The sequence below is a fragment of the Ischnura elegans genome, chromosome X (genome assembly GCF_921293095.1).
Source record: "Ischnura elegans chromosome X, ioIscEleg1.1, whole genome shotgun sequence".
Lineage (NCBI taxonomy): Eukaryota > Metazoa > Arthropoda > Insecta > Odonata > Coenagrionidae > Ischnura > Ischnura elegans.
In genome coordinates, this window is record NC_060259.1 from 36,908,441 (window position 1) to 36,933,433 (window position 24,993).

Here is a 24,993-nt window from a genome sequence, read left to right on the forward strand (position 1 = left end):
AAAGGGGACCCGCAAAACCATAGCTATCATTTGAACACACAGTCAAAAAACAAAGGAGGAGCTTGTTGTTGCTACTACTGAAGCATTTTTAAAGGTTTTATTTAGTTTAGAGAAAGTTGACAATCCAAAAATTCTGGAATGGCTCTTTAAGTATACACATCTAAGGTTGTGGGGATTTGCCGTTTGCTGATCGCACTTGCCAAGACTACATACTTGAACTATTCATATACCTTGAACCAATATAACTTCAACCATTTCCTTCATTTAGTTTTATCAGAAATTTTGTACAATCGAAATTGTGTTAAATGTTATTTAAAATGCTTAATAAAAGTATAAGTATTCATGAAATAGGTACCATAAAATAATAAAATGCCGATAAACGTGGAAAAATTGCAGCATTATAATAACACCACCAAGATGTTCTATAGCACCGAAATCACATGGTTTTAAAACGAATTTTAGCAAAAAATAAAACCACTTTCACGGACCTCTATCAATCAGTAATTATGTTATATGGATGAAATCAGAAATTTGGCATTGACAGTTAATAACAATCATACAAAATGCCTGCATTTTTAATTGGAATTAGTTGGATCCCAAGTCTGTCATGCTTATAGAAAGCTGAAAGGACCACATTTTGTCCTTCTGGGGAAATATTTGAACAATAACAATGTTTGTTTCAAAATTTTATTGAATCTATGCTAGGCCACATTGTGGATACATAAACATACATGCTAATTTATGAAAATCTTGCCTCTAGGACATAGTTTCTTACTACAATAACCTCCAAAATTCTCAGAAAAATATTTCTTATGCATCACTGAATAAAAATGTTTATTTTTCACCATGAACATTTCACATTTGATAGCTTAGGATCAGCTTCAACCGTGACTAAATCTACTGTAAAATGACGTTGATAGTCTTTTCTCTACCAACTTATAATTTGCTTGATCTCTTAGCTGATGCCCAACTTGCAAGCTTGAGCACTCTTTCTAAATGATATAAAAACCTCTTAATTGTTTGAGTATCAATGTTATTAACTTCATTAGCATGATACATTAGCTTGTCTGTTGGCTGTTCCAGCCAAAAGTTATTTTTCCATTAAACTGTTCCATAAACCCTCTGTAATTAAATTTTAATGCTTAGGAAGTTAAAGTCCATGAATTTTTGTAGATTTATTGAGCAGGAAAGAGATCCTACCCTATTTAAATGTAAACTTATTCATTTCATTTTTATAATTCATATTTGGCACTTTTGTTTGTTCAACTGTGCAAAATGGTTGTGACAGCTGTGGTAACTAGATGTTGTGGAAGAGATGGGTAAAAATGTAAAGGTAGGAGAGTGAGAGAGATTAGTGAAGATCTGCATCAAAACAGTGTGTCAGAACCTGCTCTACTGGCTCGTATTAATGATCCATCGGGTGGGGCTGGAATCAATTGAACGTCAGGAAAGGCTAGGGATCTCTTGCTCTACCTGTTGAAATTTTGACTGCTCATCCTGCAAAAAAATGGAAACAACATTTGTCTTAAGGTAGTTTGAGCAGAATTTCATTTAATTAAAAAATAATTCATTTTCTGTTTTTCCCATGGAAATAAGTCTCCTTTTTCCAGTAACACCATGAAGGCACTAGGTTACTACTCGTTTATGAGATACTATTATTAAAATACACCAATTTACATGGGCTTCTGTGAACCTATGGAATTCTTTTACTTTTTTTTTGATGATTTATTATTTATGTCCTTCGAAATTGGATTGGTGAACCAACCTCAGATAGATGTCTGTCCTATCTCTTTTTAATTTAAAAAATTTTTTTCATATTATTTACATCATGATATTTTTAATTCTGGTTATTTCTTAAAATTTTTAGTTGGAAAAATGTCAATGCCCTTTAAGAAAAAAAATACCCTTTTTATCACTTGATTTGTATTAGCAAAAAATAAAACCACTTTCACGGACCTCTATCAATCAGTAATTATGTTATATGGATGAAATCAGAAATTTGGCATTGAAAGTTAATAACAATCATACAAAATGCCTGCATTTTTAATTGGGATTAGTTGGATCCCAAGTCTGTCATGCTTATAGAAAGCTGAAAGGACCACATTTTGTCCTTCTGGGGAAATATTTGAACAATGACAATGTTTGTTTCAAAATTTTATTGAATTTATGCTATGATCCATATTTGGACTACCCTGTGATCACATTTTACTTCATGGCAATCCAAAACTAGTTCAACAGCAGCTAGAAAGTATTTTCTAACTCTTAGAATCTCTGATGTATGTTTTATTACAGTTAGAATCTCAATGAGGGATCTGGAGCTCTTTCCCGTAACTACATCTTCTCGTTTCCGAGATTTCGAAATCGAAATTTCCGTTTCCGTAGCAGAACATTTCGATTCCGTTTCCGTTACACGGAAGCTCTTTGGCACCATCCACTATGCTTATCGTGATATATTCTGTGCCCTCCCCTCGTCATTAGAAGGAGAGGCAGAGATTGCGGAAGTTACTACAGGCTACGTCACGGAATTCATGACGAATGTTCATGCAGAAAATGAATGAATATCATCTAGCTATTGTTAATCATGCCATTGAATATGTAGAGTGGAGGAGGTATGAAAAAAATGTTTATTTTAATGAATACATATTGTTGTTTTAGGTTGCAAGCAACTATATTTACCAACTCCCCCAACATTGCATATCCTACTCAAGGCAAACGATTTTTTCTCTGTGAAATAGGTAATGTGCTCAGCAGTCCAAACCTTCTTTTTATGTATATACCACAAATTTCCTGTCGTGGTAGCTCTAGTGGCTTAAGCATCAACCTAAAGATTGGGGGATCCAGGTTCAACTCCCAGTCATAGGAGATGGGTATTTTTTTCGGAGGAATTTCCATACAAGTATTTTGCTTGGTATTATTCTTTATATCCTTGATATTACTTTTTATATTTTGATGGATTTTTCCTGGTGACCTAAGTTGATTTTAATCCTAAATCTTTGCAAGGACATAACTTGCTCAATAACTGAAGTTTATCAAATTCACTACAGATACTGCCCAAAGTGGTTCTCTAACATGGGTGATGCCCTGGGTGTCATAGGAGCAGAAGGTAGAGCTCCATAATTTCAAAGCGGAAATTCTGGGTTTGGCCACCAACAAAGTCGTCATTCAAATTTAAAAAAAATGTCCAAATAGCCCATTGTGACTAGTCCTCTTAACTATTCATAATTTGCAACAACCTGTTTTCCCTCACCACCTCGCCAGGAAGGGGAATGGGGGGCTTCAGCTTACTTAATTACTTACTTACTTTTTTTGGAATCAGTACTTAGTGGTGTTTTTTGGCGAAGACTATATAACTCTTTGACTTCACACCGTGTGGATCTTGATTTTCGTTTAAGAGTACATAGTACTAGAAACATCTTGCGATATGAATTCAATCTTTGATAGGTTATCATTGATTGTTTGAGAAAGTTTGTTTGCTACAGGAATTCGTGGCATACATCTCTAACTGGTTTTCACATTTGGCTACTATATTCCCCTGTCATCTGATTTTTCATTTGTGTTGACAACATTTGAAACATTTATGGGTTTGATATCCTTTTACATCAACGATAGCAAATCATAAGGTCAAAAGAAATCACAATTCTCAATTGTGATCATGCATTTCAATTTGGTTTACAAAAAATTTCAATTACATGATGTTAATTTCGCTTTCGTCAGTTTTATTAATTTAAATTACAACGATTTTGCTGGTGGAAAAACTCAGATTTTCCACCATAAAATTACGGAGCTCTTGCTTCTCCTCCTATGAAAGCCATATTAGTGCAGCACTTGGGATGATATCAGTAGTGAATTTGGCAAACTTTAATAACTGAGCAAAAAATGATATTAAAAAGATTCAGAATGAAAATTTGTGTAGGTTACCAGAAAAAAATCAATCTAAATATTAAAAATAATACCTACGAAGTAACCCTTGTGCAAACAATCCACAGAGAAAAAAGTCAGCATTGACCGGGTTTCGATTCCATAATCCCGAGTTTCCGATTGATTACTTTTACCAGTTAAGCTATCGTATCATCTACTTCCTTCTGCAAAATTTGTGGCCTATAACGAACAAGTTGGTCAGAGAAAAAAATCATTTTCCTTGACCGGGATACCCAATACTGAGAGAATTGGTTAGTATAATTGTCTGTTACCTAAAACAACAATATTTATTAAGATCAGCATTTATTCACTTAGCATAACACAACATTTTTTCTACTGGTTTTGTCTCAAACATTATGTACTTCTTAACTCCGTCCATAACCATTCATTTCCCATGACTTTCAGTGCACATGCTTTGCCAGTTGTGCAAATTTACTTATCACCTCTTACCAGAATCTGCGGAACCACTTTCGCTGTAAAAATATTCCATAAGTTACCAGTTGGCATATCACTTTCCAATTCTGAGAAACAGAAAGTCATTTTCCGATACCCTCCCTCTCATTGGCCGCTCTCGGACGGGTTTCCGTGACGGAAAGTTCGAAGATCTTAGTGGATAGCTCATTCCGATATTATGATGTCTTTCCGAGAACCAACCACAAATTATCCGAGAGATTGCCTTAGTGAATAGGGCCCCTGGTCCCTTAGGGTCAATACAAAAGAACATATAAGTGGGGTTTCTTGTGGGTTAAATTGCAAAATTTGAGTATTTCCATACCTTATTTTGTGATGTGAGTTTAGAGCCCCTACTGATTACCGAATCCTAGCACCCCCGATCACTGCCATCCGTAAATCCTATGATGAATTCTGATTTTCTGATTGATAACAATTCGAATGAAAACCAATGAATACACATTTAAGAATCCATTTTTCGGAGTCCTAGTGAATCACTTACTATTTCTTCTTATTTGCTGTTCTAGAAGTTACCATCAATGGCACTTTGCTATTACTTATTATTTCCTCAAGTTTTATTTTTGTAGCATTTATTTGTTTTTACAGTAAATCCTTCAAAGCAGAGCGATATTCTCTGTTCTGAGTGGGAAATATATCATCAACTGTGACAGCCCATTGAAATTTATTGCAAGGCAACATGGTGATGTTTCTTTGTACGTATCTAGATTCTCCATCAACATCCATTGGCAATGTTGCCTGCCAGGGGCGCAGCTAGGAATTAAGGCTGGGGGGGGGGGTTTAGGTGCAACTAATACCGGGGTGTGTGGGGGTACGGAATACCCGCCAGGATAAGTGGTAGGTGCGAGATTAATGAATTGCAGAATTTTAAGATAAATGGTTCAAAATGGTGAGTTTTACGGCTTTCTGAGGGATATTTTATTAATCCTTACCCTATTCTATTAGTATTATCAACTCAGTTAAGTAAAATGGGTTAAACTTATAAATTTCTCTGAGCTCTGGGGGGGGTTTTATCCCCCAAAACCCCCCTCGCTGCGCCACTGTTGCGTGCAACATATTTTCAACTGTTATTGCTCAGGGTGGCTGCAGCTTTGGACTTAAAGTGAGTGCTCTCAGGGACCTAAGATTTTTTATGCCTGATATTCCTGCGCTGTGTAAATTAGTTATTGCAATTTCTCATGCAGCGAGTTTTCTCCAACTCTTTGTGATTCTCATGGCTCTGGGAGGAGTGGGTGGAGTTGAGTCTACATTACAGGCTGCTCATGGTTGTGTGGCAACTCTAGGTAATTTTTGTGGCATGTGTCCATGATCTGGATTACACGACAACGGTCTTCTTCAGAGCGAATTGGTTTATGACGCCTAAAAATTGAGCTCCAGTCATAATGAAATGCAAAATAAATATTAAATAATGAATATACATCCTTGGCAATAAATTTTTGAAGATTCACAATTTTATTTGAACAGGCTTGGGAAAGTCCGAAGACAAGGAATCTAAATGCCAGTTAAGTTTGAAAAGAAAAGTATCTCCCAAACTGGTTTTTCAATTGATTTCTCCTGCCAACTTAAATCGGCATTTGTATTACCTATCTTGGAACTCATTTGCTTTATCTGATTTTTAGCTCCATTATTGAGTAGACTACATAGTACATAATATTTGGGTAGTGGCTTGAACCATATATGTATAAGCAGTTTTGGTGGTGTTCAGTTCTATTCATTGTGCCCATTCTCTTCACTCTAAGGCCTCGGCATTGATGAATGTTGCTGGCAAAAGAGACTGTTTCCTGGGGGAAGGGTTCATTAAGGAGGAAGTGAAGAATAGGTATGAAACAAATTATTCATTAGCTTGAGTTGGAGGAAGAGCCCTTTGAAGTGTCCTGTATACTTGCCTGCTTCCACTTGGCCTCCGGTAAAATCAAATGTCTTAGCTTGACTCATTGAGTCATCCAAGTCTGGATGTACTCAACTGCACCCTCCCCCTCACCAAGTATGTGAATACTTGGCTGCTAATTGGGTTTATTCAAGGAAATAACCACTACTAGCCAGCGGCATACCTTAACCACGCCAGTGAACCTTCCTCTGAGTTCAGTGGCGCCAACTCCATGGGGCCTGAGGGGGCCCGAGCCCCCTCAAAAATTCGTTATGGGTGTGAGGAAAATATGTGTCAGGGTAGTCGATTTTCCCTGGTGTGTCCAGATATCAAGATTCCAGTTATCAGGCTTGTAATGTTGATCATATGACTCCTCTAAAATGCTTAAAAAACTTAAAACTCACTACCTATAAAATTTCCCGGGACGAGATCCCTGGTATGGGCCCCCCCCAATATTTTTTTGTAAGCCGGCGTCCCTGTCTGAGTTAAAATTCACCCAGCTTATTGTCGCCTCTGAAATGATCGTCTGCTAGATGGCAGCATGGACAGTCACTCAAAGCAAGCATTGCACTCATACATAATGAAACAGAAAGTGTAGATATTTCCAGTTTTTTTGCAATTTTTTATAGGTGAAATAATATCTTATATTTCTTTACTCCTCACTTTGATACTGTAGCAATTTGAATGACGACTTCCATACAAGAGTAATTTTACAGCTTCCATTACCCAGATGGTCTTTTTGAACACCAAAATGCATTTTGGAAGCTCACACACTTAAGATGCAAATTACATATTAACAAATTATTATTATCACTGAAAGTTAAGAGATATGTACAATCAATCATTAATTATGTAATTGGGTCAACCAAGGGTGCACATAAATTACAAAAAATATGGCTTCTAATGCATTGCAGGGTAGACATTAGTGGATTGGTGAGGGACTGGCATCCCACTAAGATGGGTGATGAGTAAACCTAGATGAGTAAATCTCTTTCTCCAGAGAGTTCAGTACAGAGAAACAAAACAGTTTGCTTTATGCCCATTACCGGGAAAGTATTTTCCTCAATAGGGCTCTGGCATGAAAGTGTTAAGATTATACGATTACATATATGCACCCCTTGCTAGTCCACATTGTACTTGGAATATGCCTCATAATGAAATCCTAATTTCTTGGCCTACTCATATTTAGCAGAAGATGTACAATTTTTACTTGTTTCTAACTACTTCAAAAACAGCACAAAGCAGTCTTTACATTGGAGGTTTGAAAAATCGACAATGTAGCACACAAACACCCCTGCCCTGGATAGAGTTCACCCACTCGGTAGTAGGACTCAAAGACTTACAGGCGAAGCCTTTACCCCACTACCACTAAGGCTTGTATTTGCCTAAAGTTAATTTAAAAAATCCAGTGTCTACCTTAAGTATTTGCTGTGTCAATTCTTTTTCCTCCAGCCCTTAGTCTCCAGCTGTATTCTTCTATCGTCTCATTGTGTTCTCTCTCCAATTGTAGCATCTTTCACAGCAATTCCTCATTAATTCCTGGTTGTGTGATACATGCAGAGAACAGAGTTGTTGGGGAATCAAGTTCAGGAAAATATGGACAAAGTGATCCATTAATTTCAGTGAAAAATAATGCATTATTTATGATACAAACTCTTTATTCTTAGAGCTAGCAAATATGCTTTATGGGTTATCTTAAGGACCTTGATAAATGGTTATCATAACATAGGTGAGGACAATAACACAAAAACAGCAAAATATACATAATGTAGTGAGACTTTTCCTCATGCTTCAGAGAAATATACCATCCTACACATATACCTTTCACTAATCCTTTTGGAAGCTCACACACTTAAGATGTTACATATTAACAAATTAAAATTACAATTAAAATTAAAATTACATATTAACAAATTATTACTGAAAGTTAAGAGATACAATCAATCATTAATCATGTAATTGGGTCCAATCCTTCTTAAATAAGTTCGTGATCTTTAAGAGATTTGAAGAAATCTATTTTAGAATCTTATCTCTTATGAAGAAATCTATTTCAGAATCATGAATAAAATGTGAGTTAGCTGCTTATTTCTAATTAATTTGTATATATCTCTCCATGAAATATCAAAATGCTCGTCATTAAATTGTAGAGAAGTGAATTTGATCACAAATTAAAATTCAGGTATGCCCATATATATAAGGCCAGACAGTTGTAACATAATATTTAATTCCAGAACTAAATGCAGAACTTCATTCAAATGGCATTAATTGAAAAAGTTTTATGCATTACAATCTTAGACTTAGAAATTAGTGTGTATTTATAGAAACGTTTTTCAATTTATCATCAACTCTGATGCATTGTCATTTTTTTTTACTTAATTGGCAATGAATTCATAAGCTGTGGGGTAGCAGTGGCAGATCCAGGATTGGGACAAAGGGGGATAGGAGGGGGGTCCTTTGAGGTAACCTCCCCGCAGTTTTGAGGGTCAAACAAAATAGGTAACCATTTTATCTAATGTAAATTAGATACCCAAGGGAGGAGAGGCTATAGCCCTAGCCCCTCTCTGGATCTGCCACTGATGGGTAGAGGATCTGCCACGGATAGGTATCAGAGATACTGGCCTTTTTCAAAGATTTTTTGAGGTCACGTACAGTAACTATGGAGCACTTTTAGGAACCTCATTCAATTACTTCTCATTATGATATGCTGGGTTTAGCAACACCTTTGATTTTTAGGCCTACTTAATATTTAAACATTTATTGATTTTGATAAAATAGTGAATCAGTTCTTTGATTGTGCCTTATCATGTAGAAGGTAGATACATGATAATACAGAAAATACTATGGCAAATGAACAGAGTGCATTAAACAACAAAGCTTTCCATTGTCCTTCAGAGAACTGAAAAAGAAAGACATTATGTTAAGCATTTCTGTTGAAATAAATTTATCTTGGATGTAATTAATACTCTGATGGTGTACATGCTTATTTTACAGATGCATACATATATCTTTATTGGTGATCAAAAGATGGCAAAATTTTGAGTAGTGATTGTATATGCTATTTCTGCTTTCTTCGAGTTTTTTTTAAAGGTAACCTCTGTGATACATCTGTTGGAATAGAAGTTTGGATTACTGTGCTAATTTCCTAGAAATGTGTTTTTATGTAAGAATGAAAATAATGATGTAATGACAAGAAATATGTAAATCATTGAGATGCTGATTTAATAATGAGAATTTGTCCTTTTATGACAATGCTATATTTTAGAAAATGCTACTTTCCTCATGAATGCCATAAAATATTTTTGGCATTGCCAGCTTCCACTACACTAGGATCCTCTGAGGTACCTACTATTTCCCTAACTTGGATAGGAGTATCGAACATTTTTCTCGGGCAGTGGGTCAAGATAATCTCCCCCCTATCCCACTTGGGAAACCCTTAACAATTTGCCGTTGCGGTCAACTATTTGTTCATGCAATATTTTTACTAAAAATATTGTTGCTGCCACAATAATATTAATTGCAACACAAACAAATTATTTGAGTTTTTGCAGAGCCTTTACAGCTTTTAAACAAAATTCTCCCATTAATATTAAGCTCTCTACAACAATTTGTTTGGTAATTCCTTTTCTCACAAACTACATTAAAAAATAATGATATAGATTTGTTTAAAATTTGTAGTTGTAGAAAAAGTTCTAAGTTTGTTATTCCTCTGCACCAACCAGCAATTGATCACGGGCCCTGACATGAGTGGGACGCGCTCTGCGACAAAGGGCCTGGCTAATCCTCATGAGTCATCTCGAGAAGAAGTCCTTTATAACACATGCCTTTTAGGCCTGCATGGGGCTAGCTTAGCAGCAATTCCTCTTAACACGTTGTATGTTTGTCTGAGCAGAAATATTGATGCCGTTTTAAAACATTGTTCGTTCCCTTGCTTAGAAAAATTTTTGCCTAGTTAAATCATCGTTTGTAGCAATAGGGTTAGTAAAATAAAAATTACTGGCAATTTTCCATAAAAAATGTTATCACATGACCTTTTTCAATACATTTTGTTTTATCCTCAGGTAAGGCCATGATGTAAAACTTTTTACGTAGCCTTTTTCATTTTTCTCAGTAAATATTTGGTAACTGCTTCAAATAGACTAGGAAATTTGGACTGCATCTTGTATCACAACAAGGGCGTACCAAGGATCAAAACTAGGGGCAAGCCATGGTTGTTCAAGTTGTAGGTAAGATTTAAGCATGGAAAAGGTGAATGAAGTCAACATTTTAAGGAAACTGTAACAACTCTTTATTAGTTTTTTAAATAATTTACTGGAAAAAATATTATTTTCCTAAAAGATATTTGCAATTTTTGCATCTAGGGGGGGGGGGCAGCTGCCCCTTGCTGGGTATGCCCATGTATCACAATTGCATCAAAGAAATTGTTTTGAATAAAATATGGGTCCTGAGTTCATTAGGATTCATTGTGCCCTGTTATAAATAACCCATATGGTAGTCATGAGAGATGAAATCATTATTAGAAGCATTATTATATTCTTGATTTTGTTAAAGGAATATAATGATGGACTGGGAATATGCTTTATTACATGAATACCTGAGACTTTTGTGTTTCGAAAATGAGGAGTGATATAAAATAGGTTAGAATCACGTGATACTAGATTTAGTTGTCTTGATGCAAAAAGATTGCAAGGCAAAATTAATATAGTGAATATATATATCTTGAAGTATAATCATCATTTAACAGGGATCTATTGAACTTGGAAAGTGATTGTAGATAATTATTGTTGATAGAAACTCACCAGTAGCCTTCTGAATGCCTCAGTAGCAGTAGCAAATTGACGTGTTGCTCCTGCTTGCGGTTGCTCCTCAACATGGCTATCAGCAGTAGCAACTGGAGCTGCAGATCCTGCATCCTCTGTGATGGCTACCCAGGATGCATCTTGGGTTCCGCCACGAGAGTGATAAGTTGCTGGTGAACTTTCCATTGCTCTCTCTGCTCCAGGGGTGAGGTTGAAAGCTTTCTTACTTAGCTGTGGACGTTCTTTAGACTTGCAGTTTGTCCTCTTAAAACGCACTTTGCGCTCTGGTGCTGAGCAGGTCTCTTTTTTACCAGTGTCTCGTGATGTGCACCTTGGGTCTTCCTTGATTGACTGGATGGGATAAAATAAAAATATTAGGCTTTCAAAAGTTGATTTCAAAAGTAAGATTCAGGAATGAAAGAGAACAAATTTGTTTATTCTATGTAGTTGTGTACTCTATATATTCTACCTTTTTTGTCTTATCTTTCTGGTATTTTTTGGAGCCGTGGAAATCTCCTGGCTGATCTTGAAATAGATATTCTGTGGATGCTGCACCTTTTTGGCAATCAAACTGGGTAGGCATAGCCTCTCCTTCATTGTCTGCTTTTGTTTTCAGTGGATCTTTTCTTTCATCTGAAGTGAATGAGAGGTTATCATAGATATTTTCAGTGTATTTTTGTACACCCTTAAGTGCATCGTCTTCTTCCTCCATTGTGGACTTGAGGATTGATAGTTTGCGCCCCTCTTCTGTTTTTCTTGTGGTTCCAGATCGTTTTTGTTCCTGACGTAGTGAATGTTGAGCTTCTATACAGAGTTCCTGAAATACAATCAGAATGAGAACTTTTTAGTATTGATTTTGTTAGGGATTTAAAATAAGCGTGTCAAATGTAGTAATAGTACATACCTCATTAATTTTGTCTGCGGCATATTTATCATAGTTGGAGTGATTCCACTCAAATTGATCTTCAAATTTAAATTCAATAGATTTAGCATCTTGCTCAATTTGGTGATCAGTTGGGACAGTTTCTTCTCTTTTATCGGCTGTATTTGCTTTGGGAATAGCACCTCCAGAGCTAAAGGAATAACTGAGATATTCATAGATAGGGTCTTCATCTGTATTCTCTCCCTTCACATCATTGAGTTCATCCAAACATTTGACACTAGCAGCTTTCGGCGTTGAGTCAACATTTTCATATATTGTCTCCATTTCAGGTTCAGATGCATACTGATATAAAAATAGAAATATTTTTGAAAAATTTCATATCCCAGTAAACAGTATACATATGTTGCCAAAGAGTCTTGAGGCATTTCTGAAAAGCTTTAGGAATACTGATGGAAAATAAACTGCCAAACTAAATATGACTCAGGTTTGACAACTATGGGACCATTGCCTAACAGTTTATTTTAAATATGCTCAATCAGTGTTGATTTTTGACTGCATTTATGTGGATATTTGCTTTTCTGTTTACTGAACTGGTGAAAATAGAGAACATGCATATCAGTCGAAGATAACAAAGAGAGTCAAAAAATTAAAGCTTCATTATCAACATCATAATGGTAATTAAACTTTGAAAAACTGCCAGAAATTGACCTAAAGTGCAAATATATCACTGCAAATGTCATCCATAATATTCATTAATTGTTCAGGGAAGATGAATTTATAGCATGTAATGTTCAATGTTTCAACTCATCTTCACAAAGTCAGCTACCAACAGGCTGAAACTATTGCCTTCATATTAGAGCCCCATTTTATTTCCAGGTCTGACTGATGCGATAAATTAAGAGAGATCTTTTGCGGAACGGATAGGTATGGGAGTTCATTTTTCCTCCAAATCATAAAGGACTTTAATAAATGCTAGTCGTAATTTCATTTGAATATTTGCTTTTCATTATAATAATAATAATTAATTTTTCCAAGGATCTACAAGAAGATATAAGGCACATCAAAAAATAGGGGGGAGGAGATTCATACAATTTAGTAGATTAGAAACATATAGTTGAAATGTTATGTACAAGTATGTATTTTCACATATAGTATACTTTCAAAAAATAAAAAAGAAGCTCTAGATTGTGGAGTCTGTCAGGTATTCTGCAACAGAATAATAATTCTTTTCGAGCAGGAATGCCTTCAACTTCCTTTTAAAAGATACCAATGACTGACATTGATTTTTTAAATGGTGGGGGAGTTTATTGTATGTTCGGAGTCCCATTTCTCTTGGACCTCATTTATTTCTATTTGTCCTCACTGTATTATAATGAAGGCTTTGCCTATTTCTGGTTTCATAATTATGAAAACTGGAGTTAATTTCAAACATGTCCAGATTTTTATGTGTAAAAATTAGCAGAGATAATAAACAGACACATGGTTATGGGAAGATCTTCAAAGTATTAAAGATGGGGCTGGAGGGAGCATCATAAGGTTTTTTTAATATATGTATGTAATTCTAATTGCCATATGTAAACAGTTGGTTTTCTAACACCCCCTGCCAAATGCCTTTTTAGGCAGTCTGTGGGGTAGTATGTAGATGTACCCTCTGACTTTCTCTCGACTACTGAATCTTGCGGACTGATACCACGGTCTGAGGTCTGACATCTACTTGAAATGGGATAATATTACATTCTGCAGCTAGAGCCCTAAAGTTTAAAATATTTTAAGGAGAAACAAACACTGATGGAAACAAAGATATGATAATCTAGTCCATTTGAGTAAAAACTGATGATGACACTTCATGGCAGTGCCTCCATTCCTGTTTTCTCTTTCTCTCCAACATCATCCCGAGGATGACTAGGCAAACAATTTGAATCACTTCGTTCCCAGCCCTCATGGTTTTATCGCATCGCACCCTGAGCCTCCAATCAATGTTTGGATGACTGCCTTGTGTGATGAATCAGTCGAGTGCCGCTAAGCAGCCATGTAGCCAGAAATTTTCTTTGGAGAGAGCTTGAGTGGCATTCAACTTGCCTAAACTGCTAATTTTTTGTCACTTCCTATGCATTGGAAAACCATAAATTAAACTATAAATTTCGTTTGCATAGTGGTGAAATGTAAAGTCATCACTGATTTTTACTGAAATGGGCAAGATTATTATGTCTTGATTTCCATCAGTTTCTGATCGAAAAATTTTATACTTGAGGGCTCTATCAGCAGTATGTTATATCATCCCATTATGAGTAAATTTCAGATCTGATACTATCTGACTGATCAGTCCGCAACTTTCAGTAGTTGAGAGAAAGTGAGAGGGTATATCTACATCTACATGCTACCCCTCAAGCCATTATATCCCTATACAAGTACAAGCTTGAAAAGGATGCATATGTTATATTTCATTGTAATTACTTCTCAAATTATTCTTTAATACATATTTTGAGCTATACCTTTGTTCAAGAGTTTTTTATTACTACAATCTTTAAATGCATGTTATTTCAGAGAAAATGATGAATTATATTAAAGTCTGATAAAGGTATAAAATTCAGAAATTATTCAGTTGCAAATTATTCAGACTTGAGGTTCTATGATTTACATACAGTTTACAAGGATAAAAGGAAAAAAAAATCAATAAAGCAGAGATGTCACTCACCAGCTTTACTTTTTCCTTCCCATTGATACCTGGATTATCCCACTGATAATTATCCTTAAGTCTATATCCTGAGCATGTAGCCCCTTCCTCATCACTCGAGTGGGCTGGGACTGTCTCCTTCCTTTTGCTGTCCATGCTGACTTTCCAGGCCCCTCTGTTGCCAAAAGTCCATCGGGGGACATCATAGATTGGCTCATATTTGGCATCCAAAGATGCACAATCCTTGGTTTGCCCAAATTTGCCCATGGTAGTGCTTGAAATTGAACCTAATGGCTTCTTTTCCTCGGCAGAAACCATTCTTGTTCCATTACTTTTATATTTGGGTGCAGTCTGGGCCTTACTTGGGGACACCTTTGAGAGGAAATGGAATCGTAGTTGATAGAAATAGAATAGTTAGAACAGTTGGTGGTTAATAAGACACTAATAAATCATAAAGACAAAGAGATATCATGTACCCTTTTTACACTTTCCTTCCTTAACACTTTAAGTGCTGCAGCGGTCCCTACTACAGGGTGAAAATGTCCACTGTGGCCACTGCGGTCCAATGGGACCGCCCAAAATATTTTTTAGAGAAGTGTTGGGGTGGGCCAGAGGACCACTACTACAGTGTGAAACGCATTATGATGGGACCACTATGGCCTCAAGGAGTACTACTGAAGGCAGAGGTTTTACGAAATTGACATTTTTATGACAATTTTTTATTTTAAATATGAAATACTTTTTTTTATTGGTAAAGATGACATAAAATGTTTTTTGGTTAGCACATTTACAGGCATCCCCCGAGTTACGTATGTCTCGACTTACGTAAATCCGTACTTACGTAAGCTATAACCGTATTTCAAATGATTACGTTAATTTTCGAATGCGAGCGCGAAGAAGTAGATATTCGCTCGTACAACCTATGGTAGAAAAAATATCGAATAGTTATAGAGTTTTTTACGTGCTAAAAATAACAAAGTGACCCATTTTTGTCATTCCTCGAAGGAAATTTCATTAATTTCTGTAGAAAAATCACTTATAAATCCCAAGTCAGCAATCAACGTGAAAATTTGCAGTTCTAGCGATGGATGTGGTGGCGTATGTGGTTGCGCTCATTCCTGTACGATACAACTTGTTATACAGCAATCTCTGAAGCGCCAACGCAAAGGTTCGACTTACGTAAATTTCGACTTACGCATAGTCTGCCGGAACGCATCTCTTACGTAACTCGGGGGATGCCTGTATGTCTACTCAACACTCGATAACATTTGAAATACATAATATTACTTCAATTCTAAATACTTTGCCTTTTTCTGATGCTCATTATATGGTCATTATTTATTTATTGCAAGAGTTATTTTTATGATAAATTGTGAAAAAATCGATGCAAAAGTGGGGGTTACCTTCCCAGTCTTCACAATAAGTGTAGTTACCTTAGGCACGTTATTTTTATTTATAAGCCCTTTCTTTCAATATGAGCAATGCCTAACAAGTTTTTGTCGTGACACAGTAAAATTCAATGACATACCTTTAAAATTTTGGTATGATTTTCTGGCTAGTTCCAAAATTCTTCTCGCTCGTTCACTCATTTCAATGGTCGCTCAAGACACACAATCGGCTGTATCTTGAACAACCTGGCACTTTGGAGAAGACTGGCAGACTGTGTCTGTTATTAGCTTGGGGCATCACACAAACCGTTGAGCGAGAATAGTAAGTAGTGTGATAAGTCTTCGTCCGTCCATTGATCGGTAAATAGAAATTCAAGATAAGGAAATGCTTCTGAAGGGCATCATCATGAATGAGCGGATAAATGTCGATAAAATATTGGATGAAATCTATAGATGAGATCAAATTATAGCCTTAGAGCTAGAGGAACTCCAAAACTTGTATTTGTGTTATAAAGTAAGACTCCATTCATTCCGAGGAGACTCGTGGTCTCCTCGGAATGAATGCACCAATGCTCTTTGAATGCACAAAGTGTTGCTATTGTAACTTAAATGGCATTTTGTAAATAATGAAATAAGAAAAGAGTAACATAGAACATAAGGAAAGGTTGAAAAGTAGGCATTCATCCTTGATAATATCAAGTGACCTGCCTGACTGAGAAAAAAGAATTACGTGATGTGGACCGCTAAGGGACGGCAATGGCAACAGAAGTCCAATATACACCCTGGTGGCCACGGTGGTATCCAGGGACCGCCATTTAAAAGTTTGGTGTAATTCCCAAAAATAAGGCAAATTACAAATGCATAATCATTTTAAAATATATGAATGTGATTTTCCGAGTGTGTTAAGAAAAAAATTATTGGCCCTGATGAACTTTCAAAAAACTTTCTTTGAAAAATTCAGTTTGGCGCTTAACGTGTTAATTGTTCAATTTCTCATCCTTGCAGAAACTCCTCAATGAAACAAATGAACATGTGTAGGCCAGTTATTTATAGATAAGAAGATGAAAAACGTATACTTTATGAAAATGAGGATACCACTTACCTGTTTTCCTTCTTCCCTTCCATGTTCATATTCCCTTGCAGAATTCCCATGATGATGATCCTCATATCTCCTTTCTGAGGAAGCAGCACTTTGATCATCACGTGAATTGGCTGGGACAGTCTGATCTCCTTTATTGAAAGTGTTTGTTGCTGCCAATCCTGCTTGATTCCCAAAGGTCCATCGCGGGACGTCATAGATAGGCTCTATTATATTCAGTTCTTTCAAGTTCGTGTCGATATAATCTGCATGCTTGCCGATTTCAGTCCTCGAGTTTGAACTTCTGTTTCCATTGTAGGGATTTGAATAGGGTCTGAATTCAATCTCTTCCAGTTTATGTGGCCGATCACTATGGGACTGGTTAAAACAAATTCACAATATATTAAGATTCCAAAATTTATCTTTTACACTCTGCTGTTGAGCACTGGACTGCAATTATGTATGTGCTCATGAGATGAATCCCTTTACTATGTATTTTTTGGCACAAGAAATAATACAATGAAAATTTTTTATCGCCAAGACATTATTTCTGATGCTAAAGTTAATTTAAGCCTAACCTCATAATTCCATTGAAATAAATAGTGAAAATTAATTGTTTAAATGCATTGTAATGTTCATGCAAATTGGAGGAAGTTTTCCTGAGTACATATTTCATAGAGTGCATCCTAGCCAATTTTTCTAAGCATAATATGAATGTGGTCTTCTACTTCTCTCGCCCTGAGGTCATTATTTTGATTAAGATTTTACTTGATGGCAAGGATATATCCTGCCATTGTCTTAGACCAAAAAGAAAAAATTATTGGCAATTTTTCATGCAGCAAATAATTTTTGCAAGCACCAAATCGCACTCTAACTAAATGTGGCGCCAAAACACCTTAAATACTATTTATTGTGCTGGAGAGTTTTATTGAAACAAAACTTGAATTCAATGGGCTGATTTAGTGAAGATGATGAGAAAAAATATGAAAATGTGGGAATTTTATGCAGTTACGAAAATTAATTGGTAGAATTTGATGGCATTTGGTGTGATTAAACCTGAGTGCATTGACATGATTTGTAAAGTAGATTAATACAATAGAGTCATGAAAAAGAAACTTTATATGGGTACCTGTTTTGCTTCTTCATTTTCACATTCAATAATGACTTGCATATCCCATGCAACTTGTTCTTCATATCCTTTGATGGGCTCCTTAGGATAAAATCAGAACAAAAGAGTGTTAAACTTAGTTTTGCATGGAAGGGGAAAAATGGAACTCATGAATGAAATCATCACAGACCTGTTTCAATTTTTCATTCTCCTTGCCTTGCTTGTGTAGAGATTTACATTCAAATTGATCACCAAAACTGCTATCTAAGGATGCAGCATGTTTGTCGTCTAAAAGGGTTGGAACAATTGCATGTCCTTCACTATCAATGTTTGCTTTCTTCAGGCACTCTTGTTTTCCAAACGTCCATCGAGGGGTGTCTTTTGGTTCATTTTTTGATTGAAATTCTTTCATTTCATAGGGTGTTTCCTCATTTTTATCAGTTCTAGCCTCAGCCAGGGACTCCTATGGATAAAATGGCCAGAAGGACCTCCAAAATAATTTTGCTTCAAGATGAAGTATATTGTGAGATAAAAAAACGTCATCATGATTATACAATTAACACGTACCTGCATTGCCTTTTTCTTTTCAGAAGCAACGAGGCCATTCAAATTCCATGGGATTTGATCTTTAACTCCTGGTCGGATGTCCTGAAAGCAAAATCAGTGATGGACATGTTAAAGTTGAATTCGTATGGAAAGTGAGAAACAAAAACTCAATCAAAATTCAGATTTTACACACCTTTTTGATCATTTCCTCTACTGATTCTTCACCTTGTGGAAAGTCCCATTCAAATTGATAAGCATATTTGCATTCTAAGAATGGAGCACCTTGATGTACACCAGCAGGGGTTTGAACAATCACCTTTCCTTCACTGACTTCATTTATTTTTGCCTCTCCCTTCCTAAAAGTCCATGGGGGAGCATCGTAGCTACCATCTCTTTTACTCAATTTCTTCACATTCCCAGGTAAATCACCACATTCATCATTTACCGTGGTGGGCCTGGAGCTTACAGTCGTAAATTCCATATTATCTACAATTTTGGGTTGGTCCTCTCCCAGGTGAGTTGCACTCTCAACCTCTTTAAGGTACTCCTGCGGATAAAGTTTAGCATTTTTGAATATCGATGTTCAATACACAAGGTAAATTATTTAGATTTGATGTTCATTTGGAGATATCTCTCACCTCTGTTACCTTGCTTTCTCGTTCCATCTCCATTGCAATGAATTGTTGTCCATCCAATATAAAAGTATCCCCAGAGGCGAATTCTGAACGCATGGCACCTTTATCACCTTTGAAGTTATCGCTCTCTCCCATACTTTCATCACAAGTCTTATAGTCCTCTGACCCCTCATCTTTACTCGAGGTTAACCGGATTTCTTCATAAATATTCTCTTCCTTTTGAAAATCATCCTCCTTTTCATCCATTTTGTTGTATTCTTCACTCATTTGGATGGTACAATTCTATAGGGATTTTTTTCTCCTTAGTTCTCTCTGAATAATGTAGGGCAAATTGGTCCCACTGAAGTGGAGGCGAAAGATATGATTTGGTTTTGCTATAGGGACACCACCAATCTAATAATATTTGAACAACTTAACAGAATTAGGTTTCATGGATAGTTAACTTGTATTTACTCCACTAGGTTTTTTTACAAAAAGCAATCCGAGTTTGCATCAGTAATCATCATCATCATCAGGTGTAAAGTATTATGCATTTATCTTATTATTGTTTGCAATATATTTACCTAACGGAGGAGGAGATGAATTTTGAAAAAGACCCCAAAATAGGGGAAAAGGATGAGTAAAGATATTCATTTATCAGTGTGTTTTCCTGGTTTCCAAAAATATTTAATAAATTTTTCTACCTGCTCTCTAGAATCTAATTCACGGCAGTCATTGCTTAATTTTAAAATATTAATTTTAACCCTTTTGTGCCGGACGTCGCGTGGAGCCGATGGGCATTTTCAAATGCAGAACACCTGATGTCAGGTAAGCTGTCGCAGATTTTTCAACGTGAACGACCGGACGTCGGCTCTGGCCAGCACGAGGGAAGGGAAGTGACTGCTGAGGTAGCAATTGTCAGATGCATTCAGGCCCGGCCTGAGACCCAGCTTAGCGAGTCCTTAGGCAAGTAAGCGCGACCCTCCCACTCATTAATGACCATCCTCCCCGCAGGAATCCATTGCAAAGTAGTTATATTTTCATTAGTTTTTACAATAATATATTTTATTGCAAATTACAATGTTTTTATTCTTTGAAATGAATTCTTCATTTTGTTCTGATAGCAATTTCTAAACAAAATTTTGGCGTTTAAAAAAATGGACTTCCGGACTGATAGCCTTTATTGCCTTGTTTTTACTAACTTTGTTGTTATTAACGCTAGAAACCCATTTAAAATTCCACTAAATACTACCATATGGTTAAACAAAATATTAGTAATTCTTTTAGAAGAGTAAATTATTAAAAATCAACTTAAATTTTTGGTTAAAAATCAATGGTAACGCATTAAGCTGATCGTGGATTTGTGCTATAATGGGGTTAAAGAGTGTAGTCCAGTGGCCAGGGTAAGGGATGGACCCCATTGAGCTGGGTCTCAAATATAAGGGACGAAAATACCAGGGTGACTCTACCCCAAAAAAGAGCTCCGTACAGAGAGGTTTAAAATATTTTCATGCTACTCGTAGCATGAAAACGTTTTACAGTTGTCAGCGCCGGCAGGAAAGGGTTAAAATCACTCCTATGGCATCTAAATATTAAATGTTTAGCAAAATTACTTATATCATCTTTTTTACTTGTATAAGCACTTAAAATTTCTTTCTTCCTGACTGCTATTGCAATGGTGTCTATATGGGGCAGACTGGAAAAAGCTTCGAAGTTAGGAAGAAAGAATATTTAAGTGCTTATAGAAATAAGAAAGATAATAAAATTGATTTTGCTAAACACTTAATATTTAACTGCCATAAGAGTTTTTAAGATGAATATTATAAAATTATGCAACAACTGCCGCAAATTAGATTCTAGAGAGCAGTTGGAAATATTAAAAATTATTGAAAATTACGACACAACTCTGATAAACGAATATCTTTACCCATCCTTTTCCCCTATTCTAGCATCGATTTAAAAATTCATCTCCTCCTCCATTAGATAATTAGATTACAATAATAAGATGAATGTATAATAATTTATGTCTGATGATGATAAACTCAACAAATTCCAGAATAAGTAATAAGTGGAATAAGTAAAAGTTAACTATCCAAGAGACCTTATAATGCAATACCACACAGTTAAGAATGAGTTTGTGATTTTTTTCAACTTACCAGAACTGATCAGACACCAAAATGTGCTTTGGCAGTCACTGCAGAGAGTTCGGTTGATCGCACTCGAGCCAATGGACCAGTCAAAATGTCTCCTTCCACTTGCTGGCCAGGTCAGATTATCTCCTGGTCAATGCGTCGCTTCACGTCTCTTCAATAAAATGAAAGAGCCTATCAACAAAGTGCATTCAAGAGTCACCATTGATGTAAGGACACCACCACACAATCTCAGTGGTGTAACTATGGGGGGGGGAGGAGTAAAAGGGGATTAAATCCCCCCCCCAAAGGCTCAGATAAAAAAAAAGTTATTTAAAACTATTGCCTAGTTTTGAAATTTAATAACTGCATATACTTAAAGTTAAATTTTTAGTGCGAAAATTATTTAAAATGTATATCCAGGCATGTTATTTTTCAAAAATTTTCCTGGACCCCTGGGGGATTAGGGGGGGTTGCCACCCGAGGCCATCCCATTCCCCCCCCCCCAAAGAATATTCCTAGCTATGTCACTGCACAATCTAATGATATTTGAACAACTTACCAGAATTGATCAGGCACCAAAATACGCTTTGGCACTCACTGCAGAGAATTTTGTTGACCGCACTCCTGCCAATGGACTTGTCGAAATATCTCCTTCCACTTGCTGGCCAGGTCAGATTATCTCCTGGTCAATCCATTCATGTCTCTTCAATAAAATGAAAAAGCCTATTTACAAAGTGCATTCAACAGTCATCATTGATGTAAGGACACCACCACACAATTTCAGTGGCGTTACTATGGGGGGGGGGGAGTCAAAGGGGATTAAATCCCCCCCCCCAAAGCCTCAGATAAATAAAAAAGTTATTTAAAACTATTGTCTAGTTTAGAAATTTAATAAGTGCACATACTTAAAGTTAAATTTTTAGTGCCAAAATTATTTAGAATGTATATCCAGGCATGTCATTTTTCAAAAATTTTCCCGCATGCCTAAGGGGATGGGGGGTCGCCACCCTAGGCCATCCTATCTCCCCTCCAAAGAATATTTCTAGTTACGTCACTGCACAATCTAATGATATTTGAACAACTTACCAGAATTGATCAGGCATCAAAACAGCTTCGGCACTCACTGCAGAGAATTTTGTTGACCCCACTCCTGCCAATGGACTAGTCGAAATATCTCCTTCCACTTGCTGGCCAGGTCAGATTATCTCCCGGTCAATGCGTTCACAATGTCTCTCCAATAACAATGGAGGAATATTCACAAAGTTTATTCAGCAGTCACCGTAAAAAATATGGTGTGTCGCCTACCTATTGAATGATGAATGACTAACACTTTGGTAGACGATCGTCAGGTAATCACTTTCTCAAGTGCTCACAAATTATCTGCCGGAACAATTTCACCTCGTAACTTCGCTGCAGTCTCCTATGAGTGTTCGAACTCACCGACGCCTACGAAGACTGCTCACCTTCTAAAACCATGTCGACTGCACAAGTCCTCTCCTAACTCTGTCGCTCATGGAACCTCCTCCCCCTCATCTCCTCTCCTTCGCTCCTTTCATGCAAAGCTGCCTAACTCACGGCGAAAATATTTTCTACTAACGCATTCCAACTCAGCATTATCCTTTCCCCTCCGAACCATACGCATTTCTTTTATTTACCGCCTACAACTATAATTCCGCCCCCCATTGTTTGTTTATTCCCTGCGAGGATGTTTTGATAATATAACATCCGTGGATAATATCGCGCTAACTCTAAAATATTTCACAGACGTAGTTTGCGATTCAAGGAATGATCGGTCATTGCTTTATCCTTATCGCTCACTGTATTATATACGTTTCTCTAAACACACTAAGGCGTTGATATTCAAAATATTTTTTTAGCTTGCATACGGAAATGGCAAGGCGCCCATTTTCCCTGGATTATTCTGTGAAGGGCCTTCGGTCTGATATCGCAAAGGTTGGGCAATAGGGTGGTTTCCTATTATTTTTTTATTGTCTGAATCGAAAGATTATTACTCCTGGAGTACGTATTTCACGCTTTTAGATTTTTAAATGACGATATCTATTTTTCGCGATTAAACGAAAAGTGAAAAATTTCAAGCGCGCGAAAACGCGACGGGTAAGTATGAATGCCGGGAAAAGTCCGTGTGACGTATTTCTGGTTCCCCCTGCCGTCTTGTGAGGTGACCTTGGGGCGAGGCCTGAGCGCTTATACGACGCAGGTTGCTAGCAGGTAGCTGAGTACCCTGCTAGCAGGTAGCGCTTGGCTTAAATAAGGATTATTAATACCTTATCAAACGAAGAAAACTTTCCGACCTTAGCCAGTTTTAATAGGTGATTATTAAGACATGTTTCCCTGAGCTCTGTGCCTCGTGCATGCATTGGTAATCTCAGACGATGTAAAACTCCTATCTACTCGTATAGAAACTAGGTCCCTGTGACGTCACGTGGAGTGGCATCGCACGGGCGCCAATCTGGCCTTTTTCAAATGAGGGAAAATTGACCATTGCCATTCGTCTAAACCGGTATTTCTAAAACCAAATAATTTGTGTATTATGAATACACTAATGGTGGCTAGCGAATCGCAATCAATGTCTTTCGTTCTCTTTGATGAAGGAAACTACCCTATTTGGATGCTGCGTGGTGATTGATTACTTCAGATGTTACATATCGTCCGCCAAATGGGACGTCAGTCGTGGGTCTTGCGGCGCAATTAGTCTCATATGTGTGTATTGCCCTCGTCACTAATTGAATCCATTATTTAATTCGTAATGATAGTTATAAAAATAATTAATGCTGATATTGAGAAAATGTTTTAATCAGCTTCGTACTTTGATATGCTGTGTTTAGTTCAAAATAGTTCATAAAAACTAGAGATTTGGAATTTTTATTGCCTAAACACGCAATAATTAGTAAATTTTACCCTGTAACATTCCGACGGCAGTAATACAATATTTACTATAATTTCGTGCATAAATTCATTTCTGAACATCAGAATTTTCCTCGTACGTGTACCCGACCTACTATATAATTAGTGTTTCATATCACTCCAAGTTGATTTGAGAATCAAACTTTGTTATCTTTTTTTTTCCCGTACCTGTGGAAATGTATCTTAGGAAATGCAACACAGATAACCTCTTTCTTCATTCTGTCGTACGTGAAATATGACTCCACCACTCGATATGTTTGTGCTTCTTAATACATTGATCGTTAAAGGGACCTTAAATTTATGTGGTCATGGTGTATTAACGAGCAGAACTTTAAAAAAATATCAGGAAAGGAATGCGGTAGTTGCCTGTAATATTGAGAACGCTTCCTATCACGCTATTTTATCTCCTCTCTATTCCCGGTACCCGATCTCTGCGGCGAGCGGCTTACACTTTGCCAGCTGACTCAAAAGTTTTTGGTTCGGATTCCGCTTATGCCCGATTTCAAAATTTCTTTGGAACAATTGACGACCCATTGTCCACTGGTGTCGGACAAGTTTTTAGCGTTTTTTTCTAAATTGGTTATTTATAACACTTC

At 36.6% G+C, this 24,993-nt stretch overlaps 1 protein-coding gene across 1 annotated transcript; it reads right to left on the reverse strand.

The window, feature by feature from the left end:
* Positions 1-554: 554 nt before the first annotated feature.
* On the reverse strand, positions 555-22,915 carry LOC124171766. The gene is made up of 15 exons (XM_046551068.1): positions 22,559-22,915; positions 22,032-22,175; positions 21,497-21,644; positions 19,365-19,701; positions 18,920-19,273; positions 18,748-18,828; positions 18,371-18,643; positions 18,202-18,282; positions 17,097-17,450; positions 14,628-14,978; positions 11,954-12,274; positions 11,519-11,866; positions 11,050-11,400; positions 7,670-7,792; positions 555-1,497 (listed from the first exon to the last, which is right to left on the reverse strand). Exons 4-14 carry the CDS (start codon positions 19,626-19,628, stop codon positions 7,730-7,732), a joined length of 2,841 nt encoding a protein of 946 aa, XP_046407024.1. The 5' UTR covers positions 19,629-19,701; positions 21,497-21,644; positions 22,032-22,175; positions 22,559-22,915; the 3' UTR covers positions 555-1,497; positions 7,670-7,729.
* Positions 22,916-24,993: the final 2,078 nt, after the last annotated feature.

Coding starts and splice junctions, on each gene's coding strand:
- LOC124171766 (XM_046551068.1), bottom strand. CDS start 19,628: ATGAGTGAAGAATACAACAAAATGGATGAAAAGGAGGATGATTTTCAA. Junction 19,274..19,364: donor GAGAAAGCAAGGTAACAGAG/GTGAGAGATATC, acceptor CTTTATCCGCAG/GAGTACCTTAAAGAGGTTGA. Junction 7,793..11,049: donor AGGCATTCAGAAGGCTACTG/GTGAGTTTCTAT, acceptor TCACACAACCAG/GAATTAATGAGGAATTGCTG.